Source organism: Zootoca vivipara, chromosome 7, assembly GCF_963506605.1.
Source record: "Zootoca vivipara chromosome 7, rZooViv1.1, whole genome shotgun sequence".
Lineage (NCBI taxonomy): Eukaryota > Metazoa > Chordata > Lepidosauria > Squamata > Lacertidae > Zootoca > Zootoca vivipara.
Window position 1 is genome coordinate 16,933,560 of NC_083282.1, and position 12,888 is coordinate 16,946,447.

A 12,888-nucleotide genomic window follows, 5' to 3' on the forward strand; every position below is an offset into this window, starting at 1 on the left:
GTGGAAGAAAGCAATTTTCAGCCATTTAAGGAAATAAACAGCAGCAGCAACAAAATACCAATCACTTTTGTTTCTAGAGGAATTTGCTCTCAAACTTACACAAGTTTCTCAACCCTGACCATGAAGCAAACATTCATTCACACAATCTCCACAAGAGGTAATTACCAATCTAAATATTGGGAGATGTCAAAAGCTACCTTATGTCAAGGCTCAAGCTGCAAATGTATTTTCAATACAAGTGTTTCTAGTCTACTAAAAATATTATCACCATCCTATGCATTTTCCTGAAGATCTTCAGGAGTCAAAATAGTCCCCCTGTGCCCACCCCATCCATCAAGAAGGTTGTATGGTCCTCAAGGGAATCAAGTCCTATCACTTCTCATTTTACAAACTAAAATGCTGGGAAACTACATTTTACCCATGTAGGATTGATGAAAGTGAGACGAAATTTTAAAAATAAAGGCACTCAGTCTAAATTGCTGTGTTTATACATTTTGAATAATATTCCAGTGATTTACAGAGGAAAGTGAAGCGCAGAACACCACCAAGTACTACAGGAAAAGAGAGAATGAACCATGCAGGTAAGATTTATCAGAGTATTATTTCAGTCAATTGTTTGGACTGAGATTGTTCAGTGTGTTTGGACTGAGATTTAATACTATTGTTGTGGCTTTCAGTTCCTTGACTAATATACCACTTTGGCTACCATGTCCTTTCTTGAGACTAATGCAGCAGTAACTTCTGTCCCTACAGCTAATGCAACCTCCTTGTTCGCTACCAAGCAGAACCTCTTGCCATTCTACCATCACAACTGGCTCCCATTATTTGTATTGACTCCTGCAGCACCTATTAGATCAGGATGGCTAGTCATCAGCCTTGGAGTCAGGAGCTTTCTATATTCCAGCTTCCTGCTTGTTGTGGGATTGCCACAACACAAGGCTGATATCCCTTCTCTTATGGGGAGCCATTACTGACAGCCTTTTCATAATACGAGACAAACTTTCAGCTCTAAGACAAATGCCAACTACCACAACATGTTCAAGATACGGATTTTCTCTTTTATGTTTTGGAGGAGGGGCAATTTATTTTCACCATTAAGCTTTATGATCCAACAGCTTGGTAGTTATTAGTGAGCTGACAGGGCAAAAAGCCCAGAGATAAAAAGGCAGTTTTAAAAAATCTGTACAGTGGTACCTTGGTTCCCAAACGGATTAGTTGTCGAACAAATTGGCTCCTGAACGCTGCAAACCCAGAAGTGTGTGTTCCGGTTTGCGAACATTTTTCGGAAGTCGAACATCTGATGCGGCTTCCATGGCTTCTGATTGAGTGCAGGAAGCTCCTGCAGCCAACCGGAAGCTGCGTCTTGGTTTTCTAAGAACTGGTGTTTTTACTGTTTATGAATAATAAGCCCAAAATGACTTTTTGCAGCTGGCAATGAACAAGTGGGGATAGCCACAAATAAATTAATCCAGTCTTTATTCCAGAGATTTTATATTTCTTATACAGGTCACTAGAACAAGTCTACCAAACAGAAATGAACTGTTGTGATATGATTTTCTCTTTCAATACTGCATTTTGACATTATCTCACAAGTAATCAGTTTTTGAAAAAAAATTATCTAGTTTTTTCTGTTGCATGAGAGAAATTCATCTCAAGCAATGACCACAGTCTTTGTAAAAAAAAAAAGAGACACATTATGCATTTTAAAAAAGAACACTATGAAGATGCTTTACTTTTCATTTATAAAAAATTATTTGGAAGCTTGAAACTGAGGTTTGCTGCTTGACCTTATTTTTCATCTTCCTGTCTCCTCCCTGATTCAGCCACTTTCACCTTTGTTAGTCTATGGTTGCTTCATAAAGCACAGGGCAGTGGCACAACAGTTTTAATGAAAACCCTGGGGATATCATAGTGAAATAATATTTACATGAGCAGTAAAAGCTAGCCAGAAAGTCTATGTAGAGATGGTAGATAGGCTTATAAAACTTAACAGTGTCCCTATGAGGTAGCACTGACTATAACATAAACTTTAGGAAAGCCTAAACCCCTGCCTTAAATTGCTACCTCCTTGAAAAGCCTACTCTAAATGCAACTTTCTTTAGTTTCACAAATAAAATGTATTTTAAATGCTTTCCCAGGACAAGAGGTACAAATGGACACAAGTTCTAGAAATGCAACCATCATGGATGTTCAATGCACATAAATATTTTAGATATAATACACGTTCAAGATCCATCCTTAAGAGTTTCTGCCATACTATTATGCAAAGCACAGCCATGCTAAGTCAAAGATAGAAACCATAATTCCACATCTATAAAACAAAGTAGAATTAGTGGCAGTTTTATTGCCGTATACAAATTTAACCAACATGGCAAACCATGCCAAAAGGATTAGAACAGTTTCAGGACGTATGTACAGATTGTACATTTTGGAAACATTTGAACAATAAAAAAATATGCACAAACAGATTCGTATCATGAATTTAACTAAACAAATGGGCTGGAAATAGTCAACGCAGTTAACGGGATTACAAAGGCACTTCCCTACTCAAAATAGGAAATGACAATCTGCAGCCTAGAGGGAGGTTGAAGAAGAGTGCTTATCAACTACTGCACAATTTCAACTGTAAGAAAAAATAAGCAAGATTTCAAAACATTTATAGGATTCAATGTGATCCACTTCTGAACATTCATACAGTCTCATCTTTGTTTTTAGTTTGTTTTTCTTGATTCTCTCGTTCTGTACTTTGGCTCCTCTGATGATCATGTTTGTCTGAGTGGTCCTTATCACTGTGATCGTGTTTATGGGAACGTTCTTTGCTTTTGCTACGTTTTCGTGATCTCTCTTTACTGGGACTAAGGTCTCGTTTTCGGGACTTTTCAGCACTATCAGTTCTTCCTCTGCTTCCACTTCTGCTTCGCTTATTTGATTTCTCTTTGCTTTCACTTTTGTGTTTACTTGACTTCTCTTTACTCCTGCTTCTACTGTGCTTGCCAGCATTCCTACTCACACTTCTGCTCCTATGCTTCCGGTCCCTACTTCGGCTCCTGCTATACTTCCTTTCTTTTTTGGAATCTCTTTTATCATCCCTATGTTTCCTTTCATCTTTTTCATCTTTGTGTCTCCTCTCATCGATTTCACTCTTGCTTTTTCTGTCTTTTGATTTTTCTCTAGAACGATCTCTCTCCCTAGAGCGCTCTCTTTCCCTTTCAACACCTCTCTCTTTCTCATAGTCACGCTCCTTCCTTCTACTACGTTCGTTTTCTTTCTCCCTCTCCCTCTCCCTGTCTCTTCTGTCTCCTTTTCGATCACGACTTCGACTTCTGTGCCTCTCTCGGCTTCTACTTCGTCTTCGCTCCAATGCCCGATCAGAACTTCGAGATCTTCGCCTCTCCCTCTCTTTAGCTTCTCGCTCTAGTCTTTGTCTCTCCCTCTCCCGTTCCAATTCTCTATCAAAACTGGATGAACCACGGCCTTCACGATGACGACTTCTGCTTCTTGATCTTCTAGGTGACCTCCTGGGGCTCAAGGACCTTCTTGGAGACCTACATGAAAAGAAATGCTTAAGAAATTGAGTGTTCCCAACAAGAGTTTCAGCAAACTTTCACATTGTACTTATTGTAGACCCTTTTCATTCTATTTCCCTGTACTTATCAAGTGTACCAAATCATCCAATATTTTTTAGAGGTCTGTATAAATATTAATAAAGTGCTCTACAGCTGATGTTAGTGTATAGGCAAACTGTACACCATGGTCTGCTGATAGACCACTGGATAGTTTCAGGTAGACTACCTACTTGATGGTTGCTAGGATTCTTGCAAATACTATTGGCCTAGGTGAATGCTAGCTCCAGCCAAGCAAAAGTGCGTATTCTGGATAATAAACATTAAAAGATGCCTTGTTCCAATTATGCATTTGTACATCATAATTTTAAAACACATGTGGACCATACCTATCTGGTAATGAAAAGAAGGAAAACCATACATGGCTAGAATCAACCCACCCTAGATAAAAGGCTATGTACTTGTGCCAGCAGAATCTAACTTTAGCCATGTACACTAAGTTAAACAAAGCACAGCGTAGCTCATTTGCTATATACCACCATTCCTATAGATGAGTTGTAATGATGATTGAGATAATGTATGTGAAGCTATCTAAAGTACTACATAAATGCTGTTACTCATTTAGAAGACCACACTGCAAAGTGTTACATAACTACAAAAAGCTTTGATTATGTGAAATTATAGGATGAGAACATCTAAATTAAGTAACTTATTTTGTAAAGTTAATGTATAACCTTGAACGTCTACGTTCCGCATGCCTGTCTACTTCTTCTACTCCCTCCTTGCCATCCTTCTTGATTTTTCTAGGCCTGGCTTTTATTAGTTGATCAATGTTCTTTTGTACTGGTACAGGAATCCTTGGAAATAACGTAGAAAACCATTCCAGCTTAGTTAGAAAAGAGCGCAGCATTTCTCCAATGGTCATGACACAGCCGCCACCTGCTTTCACATCAAGGTCCTTCAAAAAACAAACACAAAACAGAACACAAATTCTGAATTTAAGAAACCACCTAGAGTTTCCTTTAGAACAAATGCTACTATACTGATTGCCATCTTTCAAGTTTCAAATATGACGGCTTAGCTGTTTTTGCTGGTAAATAAGTTGCCTAAGAACTTCAACTCTTGTACCTTTGTATTTGGCCCTATGTTATAGAGTGGGAGTTGGATTTAATGCATATGCATGCAGGAGCATACCAATCCTGCAGCCAAATAGTAAAAGGCTCATGTCTCAACAGATTAGTGTAACATTTGCTTACACAGCTGGCTTGTATGCTACCATCTTTTACTGTTATGCCACAAAATAGATCGTAACTTGCTTGACATTAATTCTCATTTTTGAGGATTGTGGTCACAACTGAACAATTGAGGATGGCTATTTCCTGTCTAAAAATGACCAGAAAAAGTTGTAGTAGAAAATGGACCCTGCCTAAATTGGAAGCAATAGCAAACCAACTGCCATGAAGCAGTGAGGTTTCTAATTTAGTTATGCAAAAAAATAAATAAAGGAACAAATAATTGGAAACGCATAATCCATGATGACCATTGTCTCGGAAAAGGGTCATTACCGCATGAAGGCCTTCTTGCTATGCCCTCTCACAGCTCAGGACATGTTAGTCAGCTATTGTCAGGCCCAAACCTATAGTGCAAGCACACAAGGAAAGTGAGATTTGTTATCTAAAACAGGAAGAGAAAATCTCAATGTAAAACTGCTTGCACTCACACACATTTAAGTGTTCAGATATACAGTATTTCCAAACAAAACTGCTGCACAGAGATCTAAAGAAGAAAATAAAACAATGGCTTAAATGTAGTACCTGAAGTGGTACATACAAAAATAAGAGCATCAGTGAAAAAGTCAAAGCACTTACAACATTTAGCTAGATACATCCAGAGAAACAACACTGAACTGCTTTCACATCTTCAACAGTGGCAAACAGAGAAATGTTAATATGTAGAAATGAGATTTCTGTGTTACTACAGTTTTAACTAGTTACATGAAAAAGATGCCAAAGTAATCATAAAGCAGCTAATGAACAGGAACCAAGAATGCCATTCTGTATTACTAGATTAGGTAAAGGTAAAGGGACCCCTGGCCATTAGGTCCAGTTGTGACCGACTCTGCGGTTTCAGCGCTCATCTCGCGTTATTGGCCAAAGGAGCTTCCAGGTCATGTGGTTAGCATGACAAAGCCGCTTCTGGCGAACCAGAGCAGCACACGGAAACACCGTTTTCCTTCCCGCTGTAGCGGTACCTATTTATCTACTTGCACTTTGACGTGCTTTCGAACTGCTAGGCTGGCAGGAGCAGGGACCGAGCAATGGGAGCTCACCCTGTCACGGGGATTCGAACCGCTGACCTTCTGATTGGCAAGCCCTACGCTCTGTGGTTTAACCCACAGCGCCACCAAGGGGAGTCAAAATATATGCCATTAGAGCAAAAACTACAAGCATAAAATATTCATGTAACCTTAAAAAGAGCACTGCGTAGTCTAAGTGAGACATTACGATTGTGTACTGGATCCCTAAAGGTCTTTTTTGCATGGGATCTAAACATTTACTGTGGCAGTAACTAGCAAACTACACTGCAAGGTAGTATGAATCATCAATGACTACTTCTAGAGGCAAGATTCAATAGTTCCTATAACATAAAATATACTTAGGTCAAAGGCTGAAATCTGAGAAGCAGATTGATGTGTGGTAAAAATGCTGCTGAAAAGAGAATCCACACTAAAATAGCACATGTGCACTGGAGGAAATTGCCCCTTTCAGCAGTTTCTGTATGGCCTTATTATTACTATTTCAAAGTTAAGAGGTTAAAATTAATTTGTTAGTTCAGTGGCAGTGCTATCAATTGAAAATGTTAGAAAGCAACTTCAGACTATAGCTGTGTTCACATGCTGTTGGACTGCAGATGCCCCATTCAATTCTGCTTCGTTATTGTCCATTTACTTTCTCGTAAAACAAAAACAAAAAAACCCACCTGATTTTTCAGGTTTCATACTTGGTTAAAAGATAAGAGATATTGTCCCATATTGTAGTTATCTTTCTAAGTATGCATTCCATTCCCCCCCAAGCAGTTAGGCTGGTGATATATTCAATTCCAACTTATTTTAAGGGTGTAAGAATGTCCCGTAGTCTCTGTTCATTGCAAGTTTGCAAACCATTAAAGATGAGAAAGGTTTTACTTTTCACATGGTTAAAAACTGTTTTCCAACATACAGAAGTTCATCTCAAAGTTACTTTACTTAAGATTTCAGAAAGAAAAGAATGTAAATTATTACCCTTGTTGACATACCTCCTCATCATCAAGAAAGGATTCAAACCAGTCCCATAAATCAGTTGGAGGCTGTGTGTACCTTGAAGTACAAAGAGACTGTGTAAATTTAATAACATTTTTTGCAACAAAGTTAGCTGACAGTTAAGTATATTGCTACTTACCTAATATACATGAATCCAAGGGCCCTAATAAAGGGGGAGTCTATATGAGTTATCAATCCCATCACTTGCTTACGGGTAAGCTTCAGGGTAAATAGCTTGTACAGGAGGCAAAAGGCTGTAGACACTATACCTCCAGTTCCAACACCACGCACCTTTAGAGATTAGGAGGAAGAGAAATACAACTCATGTAACACTACAGTAAGACACTGAAGAGAAATACTTTTCACTTCAGTACATATAACATTAATGTATTTTTTCCTGCAAGTTTGTAAGCTCAACACTTAAGGAGGTCCTTAGAAGTTACAGAGCAGTGGGTTACTGCAGTAACATTTTCTGAAGCTGAAGAGCCCCATCCAGACATTAGGTAGGCTTACAATATTTTTGGAGGAGATATGACTGGAAACTTCCCAATGGCCTAAGCTGATTGAGATCTGAATCTTAATTTTTTAAAAGTAATAACCAAAGAATTTCAAGTGAAATGAAATAATTGTGAGGCGTGAAAGTCAAGCAGATTTAGCATGGTATGTATGTATGTATGTATGTATGTATGTATGTATATATATATAATAATATATATATATAATAATTCAAAACTTTACTTGGGAATTATTTTTGAACTATTTGTGAACATTTTATGATGTAACAATTCAATAATATGCACTTCTCTTCCATTTTTTGGAATCCGACATTTTCTTTTTCATTCCCTATTAAAAGTAGCAAATCAGTCACGCTAACTTCAAAAAGTATGCCCACAATGACCAGTCAGTTAAGGCTTGAGTGGGAAAATCTATCAATTAATTTGATTAGATCTTACAACACTAAATTTTCTGCTGAGTTCAGTGTTGCATTTTGGAAATGATTAGCTACCATATAAAAAACTTCAGAAGGCACGTACTTCTACTTACCCCTCCGCACATCCCTGTCTGGCCTGCTGTTTTTCTGCTGCCTTTCTCCCAAGGCTCAACATGTGTAACCTGAAAACAAGAAAGCAATTAATCAACCCATCATCATTTTAGATTTACATTCTATCTCAGACTGTACTAAGCACAGTGTGTCATTGACACACCGATTCCTATTGCCCTCCGCCCTCACCAAATAGTAAGGACATTAGGTGCTCTGGATACTACATTTCACATGGGTATAGGGTTCATTGTGTAACCACAGAACTGTCATAACACCAGTTAAGACTGGGGAAGGAAACAGTGATAGAGCCCTAGAGAGAGATGTTTGGGCCACAGCATGTCCCCGAGGTTGTCTTTGGCAGCACAAATCATTCCTGAACCCCAAGTCCAATACAAAATGAGCTAGAGGTGTACTTGCTATTTAAAACTAAGGTCATGGTCTCATATACACATTTATTTGAGAATAAGCTCTATCAAATATTTTTGGACTTGCTTTTAAAAAAATGTGCAGGATTTGACTGTCAATCTGGCTTTTACATTTTCAGAAAACAAAAATAGCACAGCAAATGATATTTATTATTATGGCCTATGTCCTATGAGATGATTGGTAAGTTTTGATAGGCTAGAGACTCCAGGAGAAAACAGTGCGTTCTTCAGACAAAACACGCAGTGACGTCACCTGGTTATCACTTTTCTACTTTATGCCCTCTAATTACCTTTCTCTACAAGGTGCTCAGCTATTAAATTATCAATATCTTACCAACCTTTCATTTTCTATTTCAAGAAAATTACACTAGCTCAGTTATTATGCATTTAATTTTGTTTATCTTACGTCCATCACTTTGGTATTCTATATTAAGTGGTTTATAAATTCTAAACATGAATAATAAAGGGCAAGTGTATGGTTGTGCAAAGTAGTGCTGACTTAGGCAAGAAGCCAAGGACTGGAGAAAGTAGTTCTGTTTGATAGGGGTCCACAAATTTTGGCTGGTCCTAGTAACCAGCTAAAATTTGTGTGCCTATGACAAGGGGAGGAATATTTTGTCATTGATGTCATTTTGAACTTCAGAGGCATTCTGAAGCTTGTTCCTATTGCACCAAACTTGAAAAACATATATGTAAAAGACAACAAGCCATTCTTCAGAAAGGTCAGAAATTAGGGGCTCCTGCCAATATATAAAATAATCACCAGTCATTAATGGACCCTGCCATTACCCTAAAGGGACTTTGAGTTCATTTGTTGAAGAACTGACTCTTGTGTGAATTTCAGAGGAGACTGAAAACAACCCTGTTTAGGGAAGTTTTTAATGTTTGATGTTTTATCGTGTTTCTAATATTCTGTTGGGTGCCACCCAGAGTGGCTGGGGAAACCCAGCCAGATGGATGGGGTAAAAATAAATAAATAAATAAATAAATAAATATAGCATCATTTGCTCCAAGATACATGGGAAGAGAACATGTTGTGGCTCTTCACCACCCCACCTCTGTACCGATTTCCGGGAGTGAAATTATTGTACAGCGCGTGCTCTTCTGAATCTAGTCCAGGTTTTCTATGCTATCTTCACAGTGGGAAGTGCTCCCACTTCAGTGTCACAGGTGCCATTTTGCTCTGTGCACATATTCAAATGAAAAATAATTAAACGCTTGGAGAGGACAGAGAGTATGATTTTAAGGCTCACCACTGTTTGTTCACAGTACATCATGGTTTCACATTACATTGAAACCATCTCCAAGGCTGCAATTCTATCCATGCTAACAAGCTTGTAAATCTCAGTGTAATAAAGAGCATACATTGAGTAAACGTGATTGCTCTACACTTCATATGAAAAATATTTCAACTTGTTCTTATTTATTTGAAATATTTCCAATATACATGATTTACATATGTAAGAGAATTTTGACTGACAAATTACAGAAACTTAATAGCTTTCCCCATGTTTCCTATGTTTTAATTTAAGCAGGAATGAAACATGTTATTTAAAAATGTTCGTTAAGTTAACTTTGGGGGTAAAGGAGGCAGTATGGAAAAAACAAAGGAAGGAAAAAATGAGGAAAACAAATCTTAATCAAATAATAGAAATTGTAAAATAAAATAATAGAATCACAGAGTTGGAAGGAACCCCATGGATCATCTAGTCCAACCCCATGTGATGCAGGAATATGCACCCATATGAGGATCAAATCCTTGACTTTGGTGTTTTCAGCACCACACTCTTACCAACTGAGGTAACCAGCATATAAGATATAACTGACATTTTTGGCAAGTGTATCTTACATTTTGGTAATCTTTGGAAGGGCACCGGTGGCAGGAGGCCACAGTAGGGAAAGCACACCTCAGTTTTAGAACGGGCTTCTGGAACAGATTAAGTTTGTAAACTGAGGTACCACTGTACATTAAGTGGTATAGAAATTGAAGAATCAATAATATTTTGCTTAAGGTAGCATTTTTTGAAAGTGAGGCAATTTAAATGCAGATAGACCCTACAAGCTCTAGAAATAAATCTTTTTCTAGTTAAAAAGAATGAGGTTTTGTTGCTTTTAAATTAAGTGGTAAAAAGAGTCACAATATGCCACACTATAACCACTGAATGATCACCAAGAGAAAAAGCCAATGAAATTAACTGAAGGTCGTAATGCCTCCTGGAAAATGCAGATAGATCTGATCATAGCTGTCAAGTTTTCCCTTTTCTCGTGAGGAAGCCTATTTTCTCGTGAGGAAGCCTATTCAGCATAAGGGAATTTACCTTTAAAAAAGGGAGAACTTGACAGCTATGGCTCTGACTTCCGTATATTTGATGTTATGGATTAAAAGAACAGAAGTGGAGAAAAACTTGGAACATAAACACACTTATCTATGAGCTCAATTAATTTAAATTCAATAGCCCAATCTAATAGCCCACTTGATTTCTGCTTGTGCTCCCCCCCAAAGTCTTATGAGCACATCAAATTATTCTATAACAAAGTACGCTAAGTGGTTCAGTAGAAACAATGTAACATATGGAGAGTTCAAGTCCTTCCTCCTGTATTCCCTCAAGTCTCATACCAGTTATTTGAAAAGGACCAGAAAGTACAGAAAAATCAGTGAATTTAAAAGGCAACGGTAGCTATATCTGTCTGTAAGAAAAACCCCTACCAAAATCTAGTTGGATAGTACTTTTATTGAGACTACCCAAAATGTCATAAACATGAGGCACTTTTGAGTTCTTCAGAACTGTTAATCAGTTATGATACACAAAAGGGGTGTGGTTTGAGAAAAAGAAATGGATACATCATTAGCCCCATTTTTGTACTCCCCTGCCCCCTTTTGTGACATTCTGGTTGGTCCCAAATGGCATTACTCCACTGTGAATTTAGGTAATTTTAAGATATGACCTAAATATCTGGTCCATGGGGTCATGAAGAGTTGGACACGACTAAACAACAAGAAGATATCTAAGTGGTAGGCTAGGTTCTGGGTGAAGGATGGGGAAGTTGTCATATGTTTTTGGACTCCAAAAACACCTGAAAGGCCACGGGCTTCCCATCATTGTGTTTAGCTCCGCACTTCAGACTCACACCTGACAAGTAACATTTCAAAACTTAAACTGGTTCATAGAAAATAAATGGCAGTCATAATCTTGCAGGTTACAGAACCCTGATTTAATCAATAAAATACTGTATTAGCAGCCATAAGAATGACTGAAAGCAGGGTCACATAGATCAAACTAAACAGCTTTTACTCACAGCATCTGAAATACACAGCGTATTAGAATTCCATTTCAAGACAGCCGTAATCAACTAGTAGGCCTCAAATTTTAACCTATTAGCATTAAGATTAGCAGGACAGTTCCATGTTGGTATACAGTACAGCCAACGTAACAGAATATGAAGCTATGAAGCGTGCTGGTTACCTCCTGCTGAATTCCTCAACCGCCTGTTTTAGATCTTTGGCTAGGAGAGGACGTGAACATGCTGCCCAGTGTAATCGCCAGTTTTAACACACACACAGCGCTGGCAATAAGTTTCTAAATTCAACCAACATACAAGTCTGACTGGTAATATATTGGGGGGTGGGAAGAGAGAGAGAACAAGATCTGGAGTTTGGATTGAGACAAAGAAGTGCATAGCCATTTTCAAAAGAAAAAAGTAGCCACTTATTAAAACTACATCGCCTTCTCTCTGACGAAAGTGGGAAGAAGTAGGTCAGCATTTCCCCTTTGATTGTGAGACTGGAATAAATTATTCATTATTATTTATTAATATTAAAAATAGTATGGGATTGGATTGTGGAAGAGACAGCTGCGAAGAGCCTTATGTTTTTGGGCCCTGGCCAGAGAAAACCTGCTCGGCCACGCGGTGATCAGCGAACCAAAGGATATGAAAACAAGAGTCTCGCCGGCTTCCTCCTCCCAAAGGACCTAGTTCCTTCCCGGCTTACCTTGAAGAAAATTTCGTCGACCACCTCGTGGTAGGTCTTGAGCTCGTAAAGCTGCACCTTGAAGTAGGGCGAGGAGAGGATGTTGGTGAGGATCATGGGGTTCAGGTTCATGGTCTTCTCGTTCCCCCACAGGGGTAGCACGTTGCCCTGCTTCCCCGAGGCCGCCGGCTTGGGCCCCGCGCTCTGCAGCGGCAGCGACAAAACGGCGCCGGCCTGCGGGAGCGGGAGAGGCTGCTGCTGCTGCTGTTGGCCTCCCGGCTGCTGGTGCTGCTGAGGCGATTGCTGCTGCTGCTGCTGTTGATGGCAGTTCCCGGCGCCCACGACGGGGCAGTTGTTGGCCATGGCGTTGCCAGAGAGGGGCGACTCCCGCTCACACCGTAACAGCGGTCGGCCGAGCAAAGGCCGCAGCGGCGAGGAGGCGAGCGAAAGCCTCTCGGGGAGAGCGCTGCCGAGTCGAGCTCCGCCAACCGCCAACAAGATGGCGGCCGCTGCGGAAGTGACGGAAGGGCCTTCCCGGGCTCGTGCGACCAATCAGAGCGGCGGGCGCGAGCGGAAGTGGGCGGTTGGGC

General features: G+C 39.4%; 1 protein-coding gene across 1 annotated transcript; it reads right to left on the minus strand.

Moving 5' to 3' along the window:
- Nucleotides 1–1,459: 1,459 nt before the first annotated feature.
- PRPF38B (pre-mRNA processing factor 38B) lies at nucleotides 1,460–12,802 on the minus strand. The gene is made up of 6 exons (XM_035123011.2): nucleotides 12,320–12,802; nucleotides 7,906–7,974; nucleotides 7,001–7,152; nucleotides 6,858–6,918; nucleotides 4,298–4,521; nucleotides 1,460–3,545 (listed from the first exon to the last, which is right to left on the minus strand). Exons 1-6 carry the CDS (start codon nucleotides 12,659–12,661, stop codon nucleotides 2,690–2,692), a joined length of 1,704 nt encoding a protein of 567 aa, XP_034978902.2. The 5' UTR covers nucleotides 12,662–12,802; the 3' UTR covers nucleotides 1,460–2,689.
- Nucleotides 12,803–12,888: the final 86 nt, after the last annotated feature.